Source organism: Oculina patagonica, chromosome 2 (genome assembly GCF_052425735.1).
Source record: "Oculina patagonica isolate OP01 chromosome 2, crgOcupat, whole genome shotgun sequence".
NCBI classification, from domain to species: domain Eukaryota; kingdom Metazoa; phylum Cnidaria; class Anthozoa; order Scleractinia; family Oculinidae; genus Oculina; species Oculina patagonica.
The window spans coordinates 11,564,008-11,588,230 of NC_135759.1; the positions used below are offsets into that span (position 1 = coordinate 11,564,008).

Sequence of the window (24,223 nt, forward strand, 5' to 3'; positions counted from 1 at the left end):
TGCCGGCGTACTTCTATTTAACGAACTGTTCAAATCCTTACGTAAGCATAAAATTCAAAATTCTAATTTGACAGTTTGACAGCTGATTGATGGCTCCAGTCTGGTCACTATGAAGACAGTGTGAGCATGTTTGAGTATGCAGAGTGTAGAGTTGGCAGTTGTATATCCAGCACTGTAAAGTGGAGTGAAACCCAGTGAATAAAACCAGTTGCCACTAGTACAGAAGTGCTGTGATCTTTTTGCTGTGAAAAGAGGGAACCGAATAAAAAATATATTTACAACGGAAGCCATGGCTACTGATTAACAATTTAAGAAACCTCTGGAATTGCCCCAAGAATGTGAAAGAAACTGCATACACAGCTATTGTTCGCCCAAAGCTCGAATACGCTTGCGCGGCCTGGGATCCTTATCTCCAAAAGGACATAAACTCCCTCGAAAGAGTACAGAGGAAAGCGGCGCAGTTTTGCACAAACGACTACCACCCAACCGCCAGTGTAACTGATATGATCCAGGAGTTGGGCTGGCAAACATTGGAACAACGGAGAAAATCTTTCCGACTTACATTACTATAAAAAATGAGTCACGACCTGATAGATATAGATGTTGACTCCTATCTTAGTAGACATAACGAATCCAAAACTCGCGGCAGCCATAATTTCAAATATACGCAATACAGAGCGACGAAAAACGCGTATTTTTACTCGTATTTTCCGAGGACCATAAGAGAGTGGAACGCACTCCCTGCGGCGATTGTTGAGTCTGACTCTCTTGCGTGTTTCCAGTCTGGACTGCGCGATTGCCTAGGTAGCGATTAGAAAGTACGTGCGGCGTGTTTGCTCATTTATTTTTATTTATTTAGTTGTTTACCCATAGTTATCAATTTAACTTTCCTATTTTAGAATTTTTCATTTATTATATATGTATCAGTATATTGTATCTTACCTATTTTTAATCACTGTAATTATGTTAAGATGTTGTTGGTGTGATATCTGAATGGACTTTTTACCGACTTAATAAAATGTAGATGAATGTAGATGTAAAAAAAGTGCATGACAGGGTTTTTAGTTAGGGTTAGTTTAGGGTTAACGTTAGGTTAGGTTTAAGGTTAGGGTTACGTTAGAGTTAAGTTTGCCTAATTCTCGCCAAGTTCCCTCTGGCCCTTTTTTACAATAAGGGTTTTCAGTCGGGAGCCCATTACCCTGTTTCTAGTATACTAATCCTAGCAAGGGATGGAAGTAATATTATTATCCCTCAGAGAGAAGAAAAGGGACTCGGAGGTCCCCTCCCTTTTTTACGTCTGCCACGCAGGCTACACAAAGCGCAGACCGCGCGTTTCATCTCCCAGGCTTCACCCGTCCTGCTGGTCTTCTCCGTGCGCTGGTCTTCTCCGCACCCGCCATCATGAAAGCGGAGATGGCCCTGGGGACGAGGTTCGGCTGTTTCACCTCGCCTTGGCCAAGATGGCGGCTCTATGAAGGTCGGATCGCAGTGAATTAGGAGTAAAGCGCACGGTTCACTGAGTGAAGGCTTTGCAAAAAGGCACGAGGCCCAGTCAATTACCGTGGAATTTTGGTTCTGATATCGTTTGAATGTCTGAGAAACACGTGATGTCGAACCAGTCAACAACACGTGTAAATACAGCAATCAATGCTGAATCACTTTATTTAAGTTTTGCAATGTGGATGGAAATGTTTCCAGAACATACTGTGGAACATTGTGCATCAGTGAACGACAGCGTAACTTCAGCAGATAAGGAGCTCTACAAGAAAGTTGGATGCGCTCTTGTGCAAGAAAACGGCCGTGTTCTCGCAGTTGACCGCAGTCACGACGGTGTGCATGCATTAGCTCGCTTGCTTGTGACACATCACGACAGAGCCAAGGGTTGCAGGGCATTTTTGTCACGGAAGCCATGTACGTACTGTGCTAAGCTTTTGGTACAGGCCGGTATAACTACGGTGTCTTTTCCGCCAGTTGAGCCGGAATATCACATTACAAGGAAAGAAGAAGAGCGAGTTGGGGTCTTGTTTGATGCTGGTAAAATTACTCAAAACATTTTCTTCCCTCAAATAAAGATGGATTTAGTGACAACGTCAGAAGAAGAGTTGGGAGCAAAAGGGATATCATCGAATGATATTCGAGAGTTCAGTCAAATGATTTTTAGAAGATTTTGGAATGAGGAGAGCGCGAGGCGTATGACTGGCGAATCCATCGAACAAACGTACAACGATTTTCAAAACCTTGTGCAATGGTTTACACAAATTTACCTCTCTTTAGAACATTTGAAGTTTAAGTTGTCCACTCGCAGAGAGAAAGCCGGTATCAGCTCTCGAGAGAAAACAGTTGGGATTTTTGATCCTGAAAATAATCTCTATGAAGAACAGATTGCCAAGCATATGCTTGGGTTGGCAATGATGACTGTACAGCGGACTGTTGAGCCCAAAACTGGTGTGGGGTGTGTTATTATGAAAAACAATGAAGTAATGGCGGTTGGGTGGAATGATTTTCCTTCAAAAGTAATCGGAGAAGATTTTCATCATGCTTCCGATCAAGAAAGAGACAAAAAATATCCATTCTTCGTTCACGCGGAACAAAATGCACTTCTTTCGCGTATCACTACAGATGTCACGGGGGGAATCATTTTTGTCACGAAAACTCCATGTCACGAGTGCACCCCTCTTGTGAAGGTTGCTGGGATAGAAACCGTAGTGTTAGCGACACCGCTAAAACCAATAAAAGAAAAGTATCGTCTTAATTATGACGTTTTTCAAGAAGAAGTTGAAAAAGGTAGTTTCCGATGCTATGAAATGTTGAAAACTCCGTGAAGCACAATCATCACAGAAGTGTTTAGCAAGGTTCTTAGTAGAAAATTATGTAGGCAGAGGTGTTGTACACCCTGTTTGGTAGAGTTCGCCAACAAATGTGAGACATCCTGAATCACGGATCTAAAATTAACATGTAAACAAAAGTTTGATTTGTAACTGAATTTTGTATGTACAAAATCACACATTTAATACTCTTGGCGTTAATCAACTTAACAATTTAAAACACTTTATAAAATTTTATCATACACACTTTGGTAAAAAGGTTATACATTCTTGAAAATAGCTGAAGCACTGAATGTATTAATAACACATTCTAAGCTTTAACTAAAAATTCTCCTTTGGGAAGCAAGGAATAAATAAGGTATTTTATTATTGCGTCAGGTCTTTTTTAAAGTCCTCAACACGAGCCATTTCATATGGTGTTGTGGCGGGATGCTAGCTAATGCTCAGGTCTCCTGTAGGTCTCTCTGAGTTCGTCAATAAGTCGCTGATATGTTTCTGGTTTTCCTCGAGCTCTTCAAGCCGTTCCCGTACTGTTATTATATCACGTTGTTGTCGATCCTAAAAGAAATAAAAAATGAAGTGGCACTTTTTGTATATGATTTTTTTCATATACAGCACAAGACACATGAACACGCAACTCAATGTGGAACTTCACAGCTCAGTTAGTAAAGCACTGCACCGGTATCGCCGAGATCATAGGTTCAAATCCGGTTGAATTTTTCCTCAGGTGTGTTTGCAATGGTACAATTACAAGGATATGTTTAACTGTACAGTGTTTTCTTTAAACAAGTTATACTATTGTTTATTCATTTTTGAAGGGCACGTTTGGGCAGAGGTAATTTTTTTTACGGACGAGCTAGTTACAAAAGGGACCATTGCCAATCCCTTGACGCAATAAATGACAAAACTGAACAGAAGGACATCACAAGGAAATTCAGCTTAACACCAGAACCTCTGGGCGTGTAAGCCTATGACACGTAAGGTTTACCTGATCTGAAGAGACGTTAAATGGCACAGGTGAGCTAGAAGTAGGAATAAACGCCAACCCAATGCCCTGGCTGCTGTCTAGAACACTCTTGAAACGATTCTGTCTTTTCCTGAACTGTAGAAAAAGAAAAGAGCCGTGTGTTTAGTAGCTCGTGGTACGCTGCATAGAGACAAATTAGACATAAGCAGGCAGGCTAGGTACCTGGGGGGGAGGGAGGGGGCCGACCGAAGGGGACTCCATAAAAAAAATGACAGGGCTGATCGTGGGAAATTTTGAACCCGACCTTCATATATATCCACACAAACTTTATTTCACTTCGGATTCTTCAGTGCTACTACAACAGTAGTATCTCCAAACAATATAAAACATTGGAAAAATCGATATAATAAATAGGACTTAAAAACATTATTTGGCACTTATTCATTTTAGTGGCCATTCTACATTCCACATTAAAGACTATACATCTGAACCATCTTTGGCATTGATTTTTTTGAACACGAAACCAGTCTTCATCAGTAGAGAAAAAATAATGATTACAAAGAAAACAATGGGTTAAATTGTAAAAAAATTAGATCCATAAAACACAAACGAGTTTTTTTATTATTATTTAAAAACAAAACATTTCTTGAATTTAGTTTTGCCACTGTACTGCATTCTAGAAGTTACCCTTTAGTTGAGTTTCTATTCATTAGGCTTGTTAAAGTCAACAGGAAGCAAGAGCGAGAAGTAGAATCCTTTTACCAATCTCATGCATGCAGCCTTTGGTTCGTTACAGCCTTATGGTGATCAGTTGCTATCGAGAAAACTTGTGAAACACGTTGAAAAAGAAGCATTCCCTTGGCAAATGCTCTCCAAGTGATTGGTAAACAATGAAAGCAAAACAAACCAGCTGAAGTGTGTGGTTATAACGGAAAGATAATGAAACGAAGTTGCAACACATTACCCCAAACGTGATGATTTTGTATTTTAACATAATCTCTCCGGGTCCAGCCTTAGCCAAAAAACTTGAAAAACTTCATTGGCTTACCTTCTCAAACTGCCTCTTTATCTTCTCATTTTCAAGCTCCAAATGTTTCCTGCAAGCAATATTTAGTGATCCATTTAATCGCGTAATTTACAAAGTTACACAAACAAAGCTCTTTTTCGATCTTTTATTAATAGGGGTATACGACCGATGGGTTGAAGTAATTAGCAAATTCAACCTTTTAAAGCTAGTGTGATAAGTAACGTGTACTTAGTAGTACGACAATATAGCATTTTCGAGATTGTTTATCAGTTGTACAAACAAACAAAAAACAAGAAAAACAACACATCATTTGTCAACTACTTTTAATCAACGATAAACACGGATTACGCAATGCACTTGCATTTGAACTGCAATCGTTGACAATTTTTGAAAGACGCTAATACTTGCCAAGTTCTCTAACGAAGAAAAGTATACCGTCACGATTTACATAATAATTATATCTTTTGTTCAAGCACTTACTTGACCGAATCTCTTTCAAGTTTCAGTTGTTCTTCTTTTGCTTCCATAACTTGCAACTTGTCCTGAAGTTGACTTATTTCTTCTTTGTGTTTCTTGGATTTCTGTGAAAACGCAACTTGTGTTCAGAAAACAGATTCAACTACACTGAAGCTGTCTTAGGATGTTATTCGCTTTTTTCACGATCCCATAATACATCTTGTTTTATTTAAATAACCCCCAAAATTTTTGCATAAGCATTGTTTTCAATTTCTCTGGGGACGATTGCACGTCACTGTAAATCCCAAGAGAAATTGAAAACAATGCTTATGCAAAAATTTTGGGGGGTAAACAAGATGTATTATGGGAACGGTGAAAACAGCGAATTCAGGGAATCGCATTCAGCAATATATTGAATACCGTTAACAGTAAAATAACCAGGGTACGATAGGTGTCATAAACATGGAACATGTGTTGATTTTGTTCGAGACATGTATTTGTTCATCTACTGTGACCTAGAAATCACTTCTTGTTCACCTGTGAATCCCGTGTTTATATTAGTGAACACCAGCAAGCGTGACATCATAACATAATCAAAAAATAGTACGACAGCAAACCACAAACAAACAGCAAAAACCGCGTGATTATAGACAAGACATTTTCCGCGTCCACACCTTTTTATATTCCTTTTCACGTTTTCTTGAATTTTCTTCATTTCCTTTGAACTTTTTCTCCAAGTTAGATATTTGTTTTTCCGAACCATTCTTTTCTTCCCTCCACTGATGCCTGGACACAAAAAAGCAAACAAGATTACATTTTCAAAAGTAAGGGTTATTACTTTCAGTTTTTTTTAACAGCTAATTTCTATTATTGATACTGTACTTTTGGAGGTTGCTACTTACACGTATCGCACGGAACAGCTTTTCACCCGGCACCGTGCCATAAAAACAACCATAACGATGCCGAACAATCTCGCACACATATCATACCCTATCACGTACCGTTTAATGGTTCAACCACGTTAATGTAGCCATGACAAACATTAAAACACTAAAACTAAAAAATTAATGTGTTTTACGAGACGCACCATTCTAACAAAAAGAAAAGTTTTTGCCCTCCACATGTGGGGCGCACATTTACGGAATTTTCTTAACTAATACATCTATAAACTGGAGATCGTTACTACATTTTATGACACTTTTGGGGAGTTGCTACTTTCCCGGGATTATTGCTTGCGAGCGTAACACCATAACCAATTCCAAAACACTAACTAACGACCACGAAATACGCCTGCCTTCTGTTGACAAAACCACTGCTAGTCAAGAAAAAAAAACAGTTAATTGTAGTTTCATAAGTGATCTATCTTGAAGAGTCTCAATAAATATTTATTTATAACGTATATGATTACCTGTTCTGTTCTAGACTGCTACGACTTTCTTCTTGCTGTCTCTGCAGATCTGATCTTGCAACACCTTATGCAAACAAAGAAACACCCACACTACAATTAATGCTACACACAACAATGTTACTTATAGTGATATGATAGTCCGTGTCAGCAAGGAGTACTTGTATACATTTTGCATTAAGTTAATGAGTAGAGGTTGAATCAATGAATGGAAGAAAGGAAAACAGTACGTGTATATGTCGTGGTTCAATTTTATCTTGGTACAATCTAGTATTTTCCTTTATAGAAGAAGATAGATAGATAGATAGATAGATAGATAGATAGATAGATAGATAGATAGATAGATAGATAGATAGATAGATAGATAGATAGATAGATAGATAGATAGATAGATAGATAGATAGATAGATAGATAGATAGATAGATAGATAGATAGATAGATAGATAGATAGATAGATAGATAGATAGATAGATAGATAGATAGATAGATAGATAGATAGATAGATAGATAGATAGATAGATAGATAGATAGATACTTTATTAACGTGAAATAATCTTAGCTTTACGGCTAGTTTACAGTTATTTCACGAAATTAAAAACTAAAATCTAAATTAATTAAAATATATACAATATAAAAATGCTAGCTACTATAGATAATATAATTAACATGATTAAAAATATAAAAAATTAAAACACCCTTGATTGATTAATATCGCTATAAAAAGTCCTAAAAAAATAAAAACTTACAATTTAAAACGTTAAATTTCGAATGTTGCGTATAAAATCTTTGGTGCCAGCTAGGCAGCGTATGTTCTCGGGAAGTCCGTTCCATCCTTTATTTTATATTCATTTTCATATATTACCATACACCAGAACAAAGGAAAAAAAACAGATTCTACCAATAGAAAAATTGAACCACAACATACATACAATTAATAAGTGCAACACAAGATCATTGTAGCCAACTTAAAAACTATAAATATTTGTCTTACTTAGTTCATCATTGAGTAACTCCAGCGATGTTTTAAGTCTTTCATTTGCCGCCAGTAGCTGCTGTTCGTTGCTCAAGAGACTGGAAGGAGAAAAACTTAAAAGCATTACTTATCTACTTACACATTAATTTTCTACTTGTACAAGTCCAAAAATTTCTTCCAGTGTAATGATAAGTTCAAAAAGGGTGCTCAAGTACTACACTCTTTTTTTTTTTTTTATAAGAATACAGTTTTTCCGACCCGGGCTGAATATTCTTATTTTTCTGCCGATTTTAGGCTGAAAATATTCTTATGAACATTCTTAGAAAATACCGTTTGACATTTCCGTTTTAGCAAGTATTGGGTAATCAATTACAAGTACTTGGTGTCCAGATCTGTATCGTGTTACATTGTGCACATGTACCATTGCTTTTCGTTGCAGCCTGGCCGTTTGGCTTTAAACAGCGCATTCATCATAGAGATAAAGTGACGCAAATGAAAATACCTGATTTTGTTTCAACTAAAAACTATATTTTTTTTTCTATATTCTTTTCAAAATCTCAGCCTCGGGTTTATTCTTAAAATATTCTTAAAAATTCGCAAATTTCAGCCTCGATATTCTTATAAACTAGATTCTTATAAAATCAAAAGAATGTAGACAGTCCAAGCGATGCACATAATGGTTTCGCTTTTGCCTGGGCTTTTGCTATCCCAACCCACCTTATGATCAAGCACTCAATCAGATAATCTTAAAGGAGCAATGTCACGATATTTCAAGTCATTTTTCTGATTACTTTCAAATTGAAGGAAACCTCAAAATAATAGTTGTCTAACATAAAAAAAACAACAACGGAGTAATAAAAACGCAGAAATAAACAAGGATGGTTTCGACTGGCGGAGATTTAAACGGATTACGATCGACAAACTTGAAAAAAACTGGCAAAAACTTGCCAGATTTTTCAAGATGTGTTGTCCGTGACGTAGCTCCTTTAACATTGGTTGTTGTTACATTTGCGCATGCAATGATATATTATTTTGTTGAGAAGGCATGCAAACGAGGTAAACGGTCAACACATCAGTTAACACAATGCAGAATGACTCGTTTGTATATCAAACCACTGAAAACTACAATAACAGGAATTTGCTAGTGATTAGTGTACACCTGCTGTGAATGGTAATGTTTTGCCCTAGAACACATCACAAGGACAACGTGCAGCTCTTGATTCGAATGTACTGATTACTACACTTCCTGCACAATAAAGAACAATTTGTTCCACATACTATTACATTAATTACAAACCTCACCTTTGACACTGGTTTTGTAGTTGCTGCTGTTTTTGTCTCAACTCTTGTGTTCGAGATTTTTCCTGAAGAGAGTAAAATAAAGCATATTTTCGATAAAACCTGGCAGGAAAATTCGTGATGTTACAACAAACCAAATACCTCGATGCCTTTTGTAAACTGACTGCTTTTCTTTACTATTAATAGTTTATCAGCGTAATTACATGTAAACTAAGTTACTACTCATACTACTCAGTGCCTTTTGTGATTGACAGCGACACAAACCTTGTCAAGTTCATCTGCTATGTTTCGTGTTTCTTGAAGCTGTGTCCTCAATTGATTGCACTCCTTTTCTGCTAAGTTCTGTTTGAAAGAAAACAGTAATTTATGACCATCAAAACAATAAGAATTCAAAACCATGTATTTATTCTGGCATCAAATTAAGTTTAACGTTTCTGTTATTGCGATGTAATACATGTGGTGCTACTGTAAGTAATTAATTTTGTGCAAAAAAAAAAAAACATGCACATGTTGTATATCAAACACAAGAAACAGTGTTTCATCAGATTTCCAAACACTAAGGAGAGAGTAGAAAATACTATGCATAAATCAGGTTGAACACTGTCTAAAGTGTTTTTATATCTTTTAAGTCTTAACAATGACTGTACAATAAACAGTGAAATAAAATCACGAATCTATACTACCTGAAATCCTAACACTTTGTGAGGGGGGTTAATAGGGGTGCGCAAATTTGCCGATCCCTGCTATGTTTTTGGCGCAAATTATGCCACGTTATCACACTGTAGAACAGGGCAAAAAATACGGACTGACAAACTTACTGAATATGTACCCAAACTTTGAGGCCAAAATAGTGGAATAATTAATCCCTTATTCGATGGTTTAACGTATAATATTATTAAATAAGAGCAAACATTTTGCTCATTGCTACGCAACTCGCAAAATATCAGCACATATCATGTGTTAAACCATCGAATAAGGTGTATGTATAGAAACCTTGGACTCTGCAGCTGATCTGAGCTGGTCTTCAAGCTTCTCAATCTGAACACGATGTGCAGCGTCGGCATCCACTTTTGCTCTGCATTAAAACACAGATAAATAAAGTGTTGCTGTGTAGCACTTTGGCTTTCAGTTCATGTATCTAAATAATGTGTAGAAAAAGTGCTTAATAGTTCTTGAAAACCAAGAACAATTAAGCACTTTTTCAAAACATTATTTAAACGAATAACAACACAGATTACGGTTAGTAATAAGAATTGAATAGACAAGGCAAGTTGCTAACAATGAAAGCTTTCAATTTGCAAATATGCTTCCATTTCCCTGTGAATGTTCTTGCTTTTTTTGGTTTTCAGTAAGTAAAAAGTAATATCCATACCTTTCCATGTGTCCCACACTAGCCTCAAGCTAAAGGATAACAAGAAAAAAAAAGAGTGATATACACACGTCCATGTCTACATACTGTAGCGTTTCTCCTTCTCTAAGCTTTGAACAGTGGTTTTATTTCTTTATCGTTCAGCAGGGCTGCAAATAACAGTCGGTCATCGGACATTGGCCGACCAAAATTTGTTCATGCCCGACAAAATCCCAAGTGTGGTCGGACATGATGTCCGGACAATTTTTTGACCGTAAATCATTTTACGGCAATCATGAATAAAATTAAACCTTTTGTTTTTAGTAATGTCCGACCAAAATTTTGTTTTATCCGGCCATGATGGTGTCTTAGTAGGACATAATTATGTCCTTTCAAGTGAAAAAAAAATATTTGCAGCACTGGTTCAGTTAATATTACAAAACTTGGCATTTCACCAGAGGCTGCCATACATGTACTATGAACTGGTTTCTGAGCTCGTATTTCCTCTTTCTTTCAAGGCTGTTAAGCCATTATTTCTTTAACTGACCTGAAGTTTCGCTTGCTCCAGCTGAGTGATTTTCTCCCATTCTGCTTCCCTTGCTGACTGTACTCGTTTACTCAGTTCATGTTCCTGGTGAAACAGCACATAGTTACACAGCAGAACACATTTTCAACGCTACAACTACATTGTATTCAGGTGAACAATATCTGCAGGGATCTTGAAAATAAATTATCTCGACTTGTCAGAATCAGTGGTATATTGTACTCTGGCAGATCTTTTTCCAAGCAATTTAACACTTTAGAATCAAGAAATACACCTTTTGTGTCTAAATGCTGGAAGAAAAACATGCTTATTACAGTACAGTGCCTCTTGTTAGCTCTTTAAAGAAATGATTCAGAGTCCAGGATTTTGATCTTCCGTACCAAAATGTACATGCAAGCCAAGGATGGCAAATTGGTAGGTACAAATCAACACCTGTGAAATATAATATGTTCAAGAACAGGAAGAAAATAAACCGATGTGCCTGAGTTTGGTTCCAAAAACCCAAGCACGTTGTTCCTATATTTTGTCTTTATGCTTTTCCAAAGTTTAAGTCAGGCTGGAGTAAAATGCTATTTTTAATCACCTTTTCATCAATTGTTTTCTTGAGATGTTCTATTGTTCTTTCCAAAACTTGTACTTTATTATTATTATTGTCAATTTCCGCTTTCAGTTCATCACGCTCTCTTTCCAAGTCTCCTTTGTTCTTCATCAAGCTAAGAAACGAAATGCAGTAAGTGTTAGTGATAATAAAAGCATTTACCATATAACTATACATGTATGTACTATATCTCCTGACCTAAATAATATAAGTGCAAACTTGCATTGGGCAAATTATCAAGAAAAAGTAATGTTACATGTATTAGACAGTAATATCATTGTTTAAATTACAATCGCCAACTGGTCCATAATGACAAGGACCTTAGCTTTCTGCTTGCCAAGATTAATAAGAGCTTTAACAACTATGTATTGCTGCTGCACCTGGTGCACACTGAACATGCAGTGAAGTTGCTGGAGACTGATGACACTCAGTCCAGTGTTTCTATAACTTGATAGAAATAGTTTTCTACTTATTTTAGAAAATACTGCGATAGGAAAAAAAGGAAAATGACACATTTGTTAATCACATTGTAAATTCTCTTTCCTTGAGCAACCAACTTGTTGTTTCTATAGAGTTAGTTAAAGCAATGTGGCTTTTAGTGCATGCATTCTTCAAGCTAATTAACTGTAACAGTAAAAATACATATATATTATTTTATAACAAATTCACAAACCTCATTTTTAAATTGCTCAGTTCAACTTTGTGTTTGTGTGACATTTCTTCCATTTGGCTACATGAGAATCAGGAAATATAAACTATAATAAGCACTGATATATACAAACTGAAGTACATTTTGGAGCACAAACATGCTACATGTACATATCTTTTTCTTTTCTTTCCACATTAAAGCTTGAGTTGTTTGATTTTTACTGTGGTATAATAATTACGAAGTGTTATGTGCAAGAAGTTGTCACAATGTAACAAAACTACATCCGACCTTTTCTGTGACATAGCCTCTTTTTCCAGTCTATTTATTTCTGTTGTCATCTCATCCTAAAATTACCAAAACAATCAGATACACATTCATAGACACATAACATCACAATTATAAAGCTGTCCTTATTAAATATTTTGGTTACATGTTTATACACCAAATTGAAGAAATGTTGACCCTGTGAAAAGCATCACTACATGTATGAAGGATATATAAGACCGAATGAGATTCTGGGTAGACAGCACTGGTAAGCTTAATTTTAGGGGAGGTGCCTTAATTTTAATTTTCCACTCCTAAAAACTTAGTTTTTTAGGTTAATAAAATCAACTCCAATGTAGTTAAAAAACTAACTTGTTGAAATTAAAAAAATAATTAATTAACTGAAATCAAAAACTAACTGACCTGTGTTTCATTGTTCTTCTCAAATTCTGCCTGTAAGGTTTGACACTGTAGCTTTAATGAATCTCGCTCAGTCTGCAAATTAATAGAAAACACATGTACATTACATTTGTTGGACATGTTAATCTTGCTGGTCATGATCAGATGAACAGAATGATTTGTACCTCAAGAGATTTACACTTTGCAGTCATTTCTGTCAGCTGTCTTGCTTGCAGTCTGGATACCTAGAATACCAATGAAAAAAAAAATGATAAACAAAATAATCATTTACATATTTTATAATTCTTATATAAACTCACTGAACAAATTCTCTGAATTCAAGGATGGAACTTATGTAGAAACCTGAACATAACACTTACTGAACACAAATGAACAACAAGAAATATTGATATACCGGTTCACAATATTACTGAACTAACCACAGACTGAACTAACTGCCACTCGAAAACTCAAACCCTTAGTAACTTAGCCTCAAGAGTCCTCATGGGCCCGATGAGGATGAGTAAGGAGTAAGTCACTAACTCAAACCTCTTCCAATTCCCCTACTTGTCGTTTTTTTACAAATTTTACCCTCGATAACTTGACCTCCTTATCTTGAACCTTTTCCTGATTTCCCTTGAAGTTTGGAGTTATCGGGATTCAACTGTACATTCATTTAACAAGAACATTATCATGCAAAACTGTGCAGAATACAATTGAACCTCTCTAATAATGGGCACCAAAGGGACAGAGCAAAGTGTCTGTATTAGAGAGGTGTCCATATTAGATCATTTTACATCACTTTTGACTTCATCATTGACAGCCGCCTAAAATCATTTCTTAACAGTCTCAAAATGTTCTGCAACGCAATGCTGCAGGTAAAGAATAACACTGAGCACAAAACTGAAAACTTCAAAGATGAATAAAGTGTTACGTTGTTAATTTTGTAGTTACCACAAATAGGAAACTGCATTATGAACACAAAATATCATTCTGTTCCCTGGGGCTGAAATTTGCTGTCCATTGTCAATATTCGAGAAGGTCCGTATTATAGAGGTTTTTTCTAAAAAAAATATATGAGAATTTTGTTGGGAAAATGGAGAAGTGGCCGTATTAGAGAGGTTTCTGTACAGAGAAGTTTGAATGTATCACTTGATGCTAATTAAAATCAGACAATAATGTACATGTATTCCACAAAATTGATTGATGTTCACACTAGATGAATGGTATGGAGATGCAATGTACAAGCTGTGTTACACTTACATGGTCAGACTGTAAACCAGCTGTTTCCCGTTGTGCTCTGATTTCGTCCAGTTCACTCAAAAGCCCTTTGATCTTCATGTGAAGCTGTGGTACCACATTAGAAAATCAATAACCAGTTGAAGCAAGTAAGGATGATATTAATGTACATCTAGTAAAAACATGTATTTGGAGCTCAAAGAAACTTATGTAACTTCTTATTGGAAATACTGGCATGTAAAGTTAGCAAATTAAGCTACAGCAACATGTCCAATGTATAAAATTAACACACCTGAGCATTTTCTCTTTGTAAGGTTCTTGTTCTTTGAACATCTGTAGGTCCTTCTTGTTGCAGTCTTTGTACTAACGAATCTCTCTCTTTCTTAAGTGATGTAATCTTCAAACCAAGTACATTCAAATGTACGCAGTGAATAAAAGTTAACAGTGTATGTAACAAACAATTCAAACTGCACAATGATTATTTTATCATAAACATATTTGTATGTGTCTTTATAAACTACCAATGAAACTGTATTAGCTCCTGGGGGGGGGGGGTGGTGCTTGACATAGAAGGGGTTGACGCAGTGCTTGAAATTAGTGGTTGTCTGGTCATCCGAGACGACTAAAAGTGCGTTCCGGCAACCAGTTTTTTAGACAATTTAAGGCCTGGTTACCCGAGAATAAAACCGCTGGACAACCTAATGTAAGACATACAATGTAACATCACCCAACCCAACATAATAAACCAAAGAAGTAATAAATTAAAAACACGAAAAATAGCTATCTTCTAATTGATGGAATCCACCACAATTCTTAGAAAAAGGAAATCAAAGGTTGAAACAGTTAATTGGATGTTGGTAGAATTCAATAAGCCGGGATAAGCCTGCCGTGTTGTCTTCTAAACTCGTACAGAACTCGTAGAAATATTTTGGTGCACGTGTGTTGAAAGTGACTAATAATTATTAATTAGATACACACTTTGTCTTCATAAACCACAATGTTTTTGGGACAGATGCATTCAAGAAACAAACAAACAAAAACAACAACAACAGCAGCAAAAACAAATCCACTAACAATTACAGACGCACTCAAGACAGCTGTACTTTTCCACAGTATCAGATCAATAACTGTACCATACCTCCATGTCATGGTGGGCTTGCAGCTCTTCAATAATCTGTTTGTGTTGAGCCTGTAAAATTAAATATTAAATAATTTTATAAATAAAAAATCCTGCATATAATCAGAAACAATAAATAAATTTTTGTTCTACACTTTACAAGTCATGAGACTGGGTAACATGTTGACATTCCCTTAAGTGAATAAGTGGGCTATAAGAATTAACATGCTAACCTGTTCATGTTCATATTCAGACTTCAGGAAGGAATAGTCATATCGCAGCTTGTTGAAGTCACTGTTGGAAAACAATTTTAATTAACAATATAATATCTGCTATAAAAGTTATTTCCTACATGATAAATAATGAATATCAGCGAGTAAACATAATTATATATATGCCAATTTAATGAATGTGTAGTAAACAATGAAAATTTATCATTCGTATTTTTCTAAGTAAATTAATACAAGTGTATGGTACTGCAAGAGAGACTTAAGACACCAAATTCTTTTTAGACTGGCACTGTACATGTACAGTGTATGTTATACCAATGGCCCAACTAGGTATGCTATTTTTACACAGAAACAATTGTCTTTGGAATTTTTAAAATGTGTGATATCCAATAAATAAAATAATGTACTATAATTGAATATTAAAGACCACACAAAATGACCAGACAACACAGCATAAAAGCTGCGAAGACAGTGTTTTATCTTACAACGTACCTTCTATACTTATCAATTTCAGTTTCCATTGCTTCATATCTCTACAAAAATGTAACAGAAAACCCTATTTTATTATTTATTTAAGAAAATAAAGTTGATCGCTATTTAATATGATGGAATGGTTCATATCCAGGTATAATCCAAACTGTATACAGTCACAATACACTTTACCTACAGACACAAATAAAAAGCAAAAAGCTACACTTGTAAATTACAGTTGTAAATGTTTTATTGAATTGACCCCAGTTTGATTTTTATTTCCTTTTGTTTCAGTTTATGATAGTGAATATGAATAAAACAATAAAAAATAGAATCAAACAGGTTTGAAAAATTTTAAACCAATGATAAATTTAAACCACAACATATAATGTACCTCTTTGTAGGGTCCTTCAACTTCTTCCCGTAACTTCACCCTTAACAGCTCCATTCTCTGTGGAGTTACTACCTGCACAATTTACAGGAAATTACACTGCAGTCACAATCAGCTACCATTTTAGAGACTACAAAAATTTTCTGTTTGAAAACATTGTTATGGCAACTTGAATATTTATATAAATATATATAATCACATGATTTGTATAACTGTACTTCTTTGAAAATTATTATTAAATTGTTCACTGAGGATTTAACAGGACTGTAAAAATATATACAGTAGCCCCAGCTACATGCACAGTCTTTCTACACTTAACTGTGCACGTGGCTGGAGCTACTGTACATGTACATGTAAATGTACAGTCCTGTTAAACCCTCAGTTAACAATTCACTAAGAAAATAATGTTGCAGTTTATAATTATTTTTGATATCAGTTAATCATTAATTTCAACTAGTTTTTTAAGAGCTACATGTAGGAATTTGTTTGACTAGGATTTTCTTTTTAATAATATATGTGTATACTGAAAATGCAGAACATTATTGTACAATTCCAAATTATGCATGGCCATGCATGTACATTTGACAGTCTCGGTGGGAAAAGGGCATACATGTACACTGTAAGTCATTTTTGCTAAATATCAACATTGCCAAAACAACTCTAGACAGTTCACAGTCCCCTATTTTTTCTTGAATGCATCAGACCTCTCAAGTCTCACGATTTTGCCGTGAGACTCACGATTTCTAGTTCAATCTCACGATCTCACGATGAGACACAAAAACCTCACGATAAACAGAGACACAAGCTGCAAGGATTCAGTAAGGTATTTCATTAGTCTGTTCGCTAGACACACAATCCATGACCATAATATTATGTGGAAGAAACAAGCCGTGAAAATAATGTCAGTTTTTGTGTTGCTAAAACAGGAAACAAACACTTTCTCTTGATTTTTGGTCATTTTTGCCAGTCAGTTGATCAATCTCCCGGTTTTTACTGAAATCTCCCGATTTTCTGACCTTGATCTCCAGATTTCCGGTTCTTTGAGGTTGAGAGGTCTGATGCATAGAGATCGATCGTTAAGTTTGACAGGTCGCCATCTTGGTTCCTGAATGCGAGTGAAAACTGGGGAGAGTGATGCGGTGTGCCCACAGGGATTTTGCACTATCCCCAGTTTTCACTCGCATCCAGGAACCAAGTAGAGCGGCCCGTATAACTCAACGATCAATCTCTCCAGCTTCACAGAGAAAAAGGGGACTGTGAACTGTCTAAAACAACTCTAAAATTTGTGTGTGTGTTTAGTTACAAAAGTTAAACATTGTGATGTATTTTTTTTTGGCTGGTTTTTGCTCCATTTCCGAGAAATTACGTATGCAAAAAACTAGGTTTTTTTCTAAGTTTTTTTTTCTAAGTGAATCAAACTCTTTTTTCATAATCTTGAAAGGCTTTGCACCAGGACCTGCTGTAAAGATCTTTGCCAGGATCCAGCAAGATCCTCAACGATTTGATGATGGTTTTACCAGACAGTCACTCTGATCTTAAAATTAATTTTAATTTTTAATTTTCAAGATCTTTGAGGATTGTTGCCAGAACCATACAGTTACCAATAATTTTAATGTGTAACAGCCATGAGATCTTTGGGGATTGTAAATGGAGATCCTTGAAGACCCTTACAAAGATCTTTGGAAAATTCTCACCACTGAGGGTTAGTTAACTGACCTGTGCTCTGATCTCTTCACATTCTCGTATCTTGACATCTCTTTCAGCCCTCATCCTTTGCACGGCTTCTTGACTTTGTTCCTGAATTTTCTTTATCTCCTCTCTTGCTTCTTCAAGTTCTCTCTCTTTTCTCTCATTGAGCTGAGAAAATTACAAGTATTAATGATTAAAACAGTCTTGTTATACCAATCAGTTGTGCAGTTCACAATAAAAAGTACAGTATTATGTAACTAAGTTGTTTAAGGTAAAAGTAAAGTCTGTGTCCAAGCCAAGTGGCCTATACAGCCGGAGCTTATCCTGGTTTCTGTAACATTAAGCGGCTAGGAGTATTGCTACTCCCCCTGGATGGGATGCTAGTCCATCTCAGGGTTACCCCAAGCAGTAAAATTCGCCAGTACCCATTTATACACCTGGGTGGAGAGGCACTGTGAAAAAAGTGTCTTGCCCAAGAAAACAACGCAATGCCGTGGCCAGGGCTCGAACTCGGGCAGTTCGACTCGGAGTCGAGCGCGCTAACCATTAGGCCACAGCGCTTCCCACAAGATTGTTTTAGATACATGTACTGTGTAAATTGGGAGCCATATGTGGTCAGTGTACTTTCTTCAACCATTTCCATGATTTTAAGTCATTAGTTAATTTTATTATATGTGACCTCACACGGGAAAACGTACACTAAGCCTCAAATGTTAAACGGAACAAACCGTTCGTTCTCCGTTTTTTATCCGTTTAAATGCTTCATGAAAACCGTTTTAAGCGTATGCCAAAGAGTTTAACGGTAAAGTAAGACCGTTCGAGCATTTAACGAAACCGTTCAGAAAAGTTTTCTATCCGCTAAACGGAAAACTTCAACCGTTCGAAAATTTTAGCATCCGTTTTCTCGGCAAGACCTTTTCGTTAAACGGCAAGTCATTTCCGTTCAAACATTTTTAGCAACGCTCTTTAAACCTATTAAAACAGCAAGCACTGTCGTATTTATTAGGCTATAGGCCCAGACGCTAAACTACGCTAAACTTTTGGCTATCAAACCCTGTAGAGTCTAACGAAAAATACCCTACATATTCGGCTACAAGTACAAGTCGAGACCCAATATTCTGTTCAAACTTTAACCAAGCGCAGCAAATCTTTATTACATCGCATTTCTCTCATTGAAAACAACAACAAATCACAAATAGAATATGAATTTAATGTGATCGGCGTTTACATGCTGGAAGCATAATATTATTGTAGTCAAAACGATACTTACGAATAAATATTTACCTGAGTTCAGAATCCTATCTCAAACAATCACACGTTCTTCCGTAGAATTAAGCGGTAATCGATCATCATCAAAATCTAGTCGTTTTTTCAAACACCTAAAAATCTTCAAGACCTTCAAGTTCAGAACAACACAATACGGAATCGGTGAATTCCGGATGAAGCCGCCAGCGAACAAATCAAGCGACCCACTTGAACTGTGGTGAGCTTAAAATGTCATCAAAACGAAAAACGTATCCTGAATCCGATCAAACGCTCCTGTGTGTTTTTTAGAAGACAACTGTATTATAAATTTTCGGTTTTTGAACTGGTTTTGAACTAAAATTACACGCAGCCGATTTCTATCAGCAGATCGTGTTGCAATGTTTACTCCACCCTGCGAGCAGAGCCTCTTTTAACTTCCCTACGGTTGAGATTTGGGAAGTAGAAAAAGGCTCTGCGTGAATCGTGTCATTTCTTTGAAGTCGCCGCAGCCCCAAAGTTTGGGCTGGTCAGTCCGGATTAAACCGGTTTTTGCTGCGCGGGCATTAATTTTTGGAAAAACTAATGGCCAAGACGGAGCCCACAGTACGCTCTCGAAAGCACTAGAGCTGACGATTGCTCTCGCCATCTGCTACCGTTTTTAGCTTGTGGATCATTTAAGATCTCGTTTTTTCGCAAACCAAGAAGAAATTTCACGGTTTAAATAGCACATCTCTACCATAAAGTCACTAATACGACCTCAAGCGGTGCTTGACTTGTTTTTACTGAGGGAACTCAGACGCTTTTCGAAGAAAAGAACTTGTAAAACAAACACTTTGTTCACAATGTCGTGTACGATCCGACACGGCCTCCGACACGCCATTCCGCGCGCGCACGCTAAGATTAAGTGGTCCTTGCGCAAGCTAAACGCGCAAACATCGCGTAAACCTCGCGCATGCTCAACAAAGATTTTACACGATTCTTGCAGAGCCCCTTCTTCTCAAGCATATCAGTGGAAAAAGAAGGGGCTCTGCTCGCAGGGTGTGTTTACTCTGAGTCGTGGGAACAATCGCTTCTGATTGGTCAGTTTCTGACGTCGCCAAAACAAGTAAAACTAAAGTCTAGTCAGCTCACTGAAAGCGTTGATTGAGTCACGAAAGCGTTGATTCTGCAAAAGATTAAAAGGTGAGGCAGCAGAAATAGTCTTGGGCAGAAATTATGGGAGAGATTGTGAGAAAATCGTTCAAGACATGCGGGACTTCGAATGTTCTCGACGGTACAAAGGATGACTATATATACGCCGACAAATTCCGCGTGACAGTCGTTCGCTCGAGACATGTTTTGTCAGGGAAGCGGCCGTATATTTCTCTCTAACTTCTTTCTTCTACAGTTATAAATCTTCTTTTTAGAAGGATGTTCATGTTTCCTCATTTACATTTAATAATTTGAGAGACGGAAATGTAAATGTAGCTGCATTTGTTCTGGAAAGGATAAGAAAGTTGGACTTGTTGCCGCTAGCAAACTTTTTTAGACGAAGATGCATGTCTGCATTCAGTTGTTTAGTTTCCCACACTGAGTCCAGATGAAGCTTACCGTTGGGTAAGTATTTCTTAGTTTAGTTTTACGACAATGAGTGATTTTCCCGAATGCTTGTATTAAAGGGCTCGGAGTTGATAAAACATACCATAAGTTTTATGGCCTATTAAACATCACCATTTCATTTTGAAGTTTGTTGTTGTTGTGGTTCTATTAGCTTCATAGTTTAAGTTTTTCTGTTTATTTAAACGTTTTTGTCTGCCGTTCGCAAATTTTGCTTCACCGTTAAACGCTACGAGCTACTCGTTCGCAAATTTTGCTTCACCGTTAAACGCTTCGAGTTATGCGTTCGCAAGTTTAACCTCATCGTTAAACGCTTTAAGCTTTCCGTTCGCAGCGTTTCGTTTACCGTTTGTAATGCTTCATGTCACCGTTTAACGCTTAAAAAAACCGTTTACTGTGCGTTTTCTATCCGTCCGTTTTCACCCGTTTAACGAATAAGCGCTAGTGTACGTTTTCCCGTGTGAGGTCACATATTTGTGGTTTCTTCTTCCAATAATCAGAAAATTACCCACTTGGAAGGTCAGTTCAGGTGTTTACATAGCATAATGAAAGAAGCACAAATCTGAGAACAGCTATAAATAATTACAAAAAAGGAAAATAACATGTGCATTTCAAGTATCCTCCTTATAAACTCTATCCATTAACTCACATCTTGTAGCTGGAGATGTTCAGCCTTTAATGTTTCATATGTAGTTCTCAGTTTCTCAATCCTTATCTTTTGCTCTGTAACCACTGACTCAAGGTTACCCATCTTCTCCAGTTTTTGGAGCATTTCGACCTGTTGACCAGCCATGATGGCTTCTAAACGTGAAAGAAAAGGAGAACAAGGTAAATTTACAGTTTTACGTAAATGAGGATGACCTGATGTGTCCGTTTTACATAATTGCTCTCTATTCGGGAGAAACGTAAATATATTATCATTGAACTCCTTGAGTGCCGAAGGCGCGATCCCGGGAGTGCCAAAGGCGCGAGTGCGTGGGCGAAGCGAGCCCCCAGTGGGAGAGTTTTGGCCGCGGGCTCCCTTCGCTCGCCGACTCGCGCCTTCGGTGCTCGTAGAGTTCAATATTCACGTTGCCCCCGATAGAGAGCCTGCTTGCAAGCTACATAATTGCAAGAGGTGATGTTTAAATAATATTTGATTAAAAGTCAGTGTTCAGTGTTCATTGGCCCATAAGACTACATGTATCCCTTATCCAGTTTTAGTAAGTAATGAAATTACTAGGGGTGTTACTACTCTCCAAGATAGAATACTTGTCCATTACAGGGTCACCTCTAGGGGTGTTCAACAAATGCAGACTGCAGACTGGTACTTGTTTAGTACCATTACAATTATTGAGAGCTAACAGTAACTGAAAATATTCAGGCTAATGGTAACGTTATTCAGGCTAACATGAGCACTAACTGGGCTAACCAGAATGCCAGTCTGCAGTCTGCATTTGTTGCACACTGCACCCCTAGCATCTCATTCATCTCTACCCATTTATTCTTAAAATGAGAAGAATGTCTGATGCAAAAAAGCTTGGACTTCCAAATCCGTATTAAGCACAGTAGTCACTAAGGTCTTCATTAAACTTTTGAGAAGGCAGATGATCTGACCAAATGATCAGAATTAATGTAGCTTCAACTTTAAGTGACAATCAACACATTCTACATGTACATGCTTTGTACCTTGCAGAAATCTACAAAAATTATGTGGAAATACAGTATACACTTCAATTATTCAATTCGGCTTTTTGCTATGCGTAGAACTTTAATAATCATTTTGTGCTTCTACCAGTCAGTCACTGTTTTACTTCTAACATTGTTTGGAAACAAAACTTTCAAGTGCTTAATTACTTGTGCTTAATTTACTTAAAATATTATTGTTGACTTAGTACCTCACCAGTAATTCGTTAAAAGGAAAGAAAATGAAACATAGGTTTAGTTGTTTTCTTTGATTTAAAGCTGGGAATCCATTCCAATCACAATTCAAGTCAAATAAAATTATCTGGAAAAGACATTAATACACCTATTACAACGCGACGATCTTTATCTAAAACTGCGTGGGAAACCTAGCACGTAAAGAGATCGCGTTGTTTGAGTAAAACACTTCTAATATAAAAGGAGTTTATTTATCGCTAAATCATTCAAAAGCACGATTTGAACAAATCCACAACAGGCAAGCACGCGGACATATCAACTTACCTTGGCAGATTGTGGCCACTTCTGCTTCGATTATCTTTTCCTTCCCGATGTCACCAATTCAAAATCATTCTTCAGTTCCTAGAAATTTAACGAGTTTCTATATTTACAGAAATACAAAGGAAAACTAAGCAGGGATCACAATTAATGGCGTCCGTCGCAACCGCCCGCCATGTTCATTTTATTGTAGATCATGACGTCATAGGTATTTTTGTGGCTTGCCACTGACACCTTGTTGAATCCGCAATGATCTGACAGGACATTAGCGCTTTCATAGAAATTCGGAACAAAAACATGGTTTTAAAAGAATGGAAGTCAACTTCTCGTATTTATTAATAAGAAATTATATTGAAATGTCACGTCCTGATGACGTTGAATAAAAAAAAAGTAATAAAGAAAGCGGGCAGCTTGAGTTCCCTGAACGAAATCGACGCGTCGTTTTCCTTTTCTAAGGGAAATTCAGTACCGGCTATTCACGGCCTGATGAGCGACCCTTTTCAGGAAATTTCTAAGTGGAAAATTCAAGCAAACGGTATCAAACGTTAAATAAAACTACAAAATAAAAAAAGAACATACGCTTTGATATCCAAATATATATTATTATCCACTTTTTTGTATTTCAAGGGTTTCTGACAAAAAAGGACCTCCCGCCGAAAACGTCAACGGCCTGAACATTAACTCAAGAGAAGAAGAAATTCGTTAGCGCGGATAACTGATCCAAAAACCTCTTAGATGTGTTTTTTCAGCTTCGTCTGGCGTCCAAGAAAATCGTAGGTAAGTTCTTATCTACTTGTCAATTTTTATTTACATTTTCTCTGCAATCGCAAGCCGGCTACTAGCACCCGTCTTTTTCTTTAATTCTTTTACCTGTCGTTCTAACACGGATGTATCAAGATTAAGTCACCGCGCTACAGATAATAGTATAAAAATAATTTCACCAGCCTTTGGGTATGATATCAGCTTGGCGGGAAAATTATCTTACAGCATAATCACTCAGAATTCCAACTTGATATAATTTTGTGGTGTATTTTACACAGTAGTATGTCATTCCAGACACTTTCCTTGTTCATGATGGCACATTGAGACATTTTTGAATTTCAAAATTAAGCAACAACTTTCGTATTTTAGAATTTCTGATTAATGACATGCATGATGCGCCTGAACAACATGAGAACATCGCTGCCCCACTGTAATTAAAAGTGACTGTATTATTATTATTATTCTCTTGCCCTATTTTAAAATGAATTAATAATTATATTCACATCTCAAGTTTTTTTTTCTAAAATAACAAGCAGGGTAAGCAATAATT

At 36.7% G+C, this 24,223-nt stretch overlaps 2 protein-coding genes across 2 annotated transcripts; one reads left to right on the forward strand and one right to left on the reverse strand.

The window, feature by feature from the left end:
• Positions 1-1,361: 1,361 nt before the first annotated feature.
• On the forward strand, positions 1,362-2,982 carry LOC144639333 (cytidine and dCMP deaminase domain-containing protein 1-like). Its single transcript, XM_078498657.1, has one exon. The coding sequence runs from the start codon at positions 1,590-1,592 to the stop codon at positions 2,820-2,822; it is 1,233 nt and encodes a 410-aa protein (XP_078354783.1). The 5' UTR covers positions 1,362-1,589; the 3' UTR covers positions 2,823-2,982.
• Positions 2,983-2,997: 15 nt separating this feature from the next.
• LOC144638924 (centrosomal protein of 83 kDa-like) lies at positions 2,998-23,109 on the reverse strand. Its single transcript, XM_078498209.1, has 26 exons — positions 22,918-23,109; positions 21,383-21,534; positions 17,920-18,060; positions 16,207-16,278; positions 15,834-15,874; positions 15,345-15,405; positions 15,133-15,183; positions 14,287-14,391; positions 14,019-14,102; positions 12,941-13,000; positions 12,780-12,851; positions 12,381-12,436; positions 12,117-12,173; positions 11,429-11,558; positions 10,849-10,932; positions 10,326-10,354; positions 9,947-10,028; positions 9,218-9,295; positions 8,957-9,018; positions 7,673-7,752; positions 6,684-6,747; positions 5,950-6,061; positions 5,300-5,400; positions 4,841-4,889; positions 3,814-3,927; positions 2,998-3,383 (listed from the first exon to the last, which is right to left on the reverse strand). The coding sequence occupies exons 2-26, from the start codon at positions 21,524-21,526 to the stop codon at positions 3,258-3,260; spliced, it is 2,055 nt and encodes a 684-aa protein (XP_078354335.1). The 5' UTR covers positions 21,527-21,534; positions 22,918-23,109; the 3' UTR covers positions 2,998-3,257.
• Between the last annotated feature and the right edge of the window lie 1,114 nt (positions 23,110-24,223).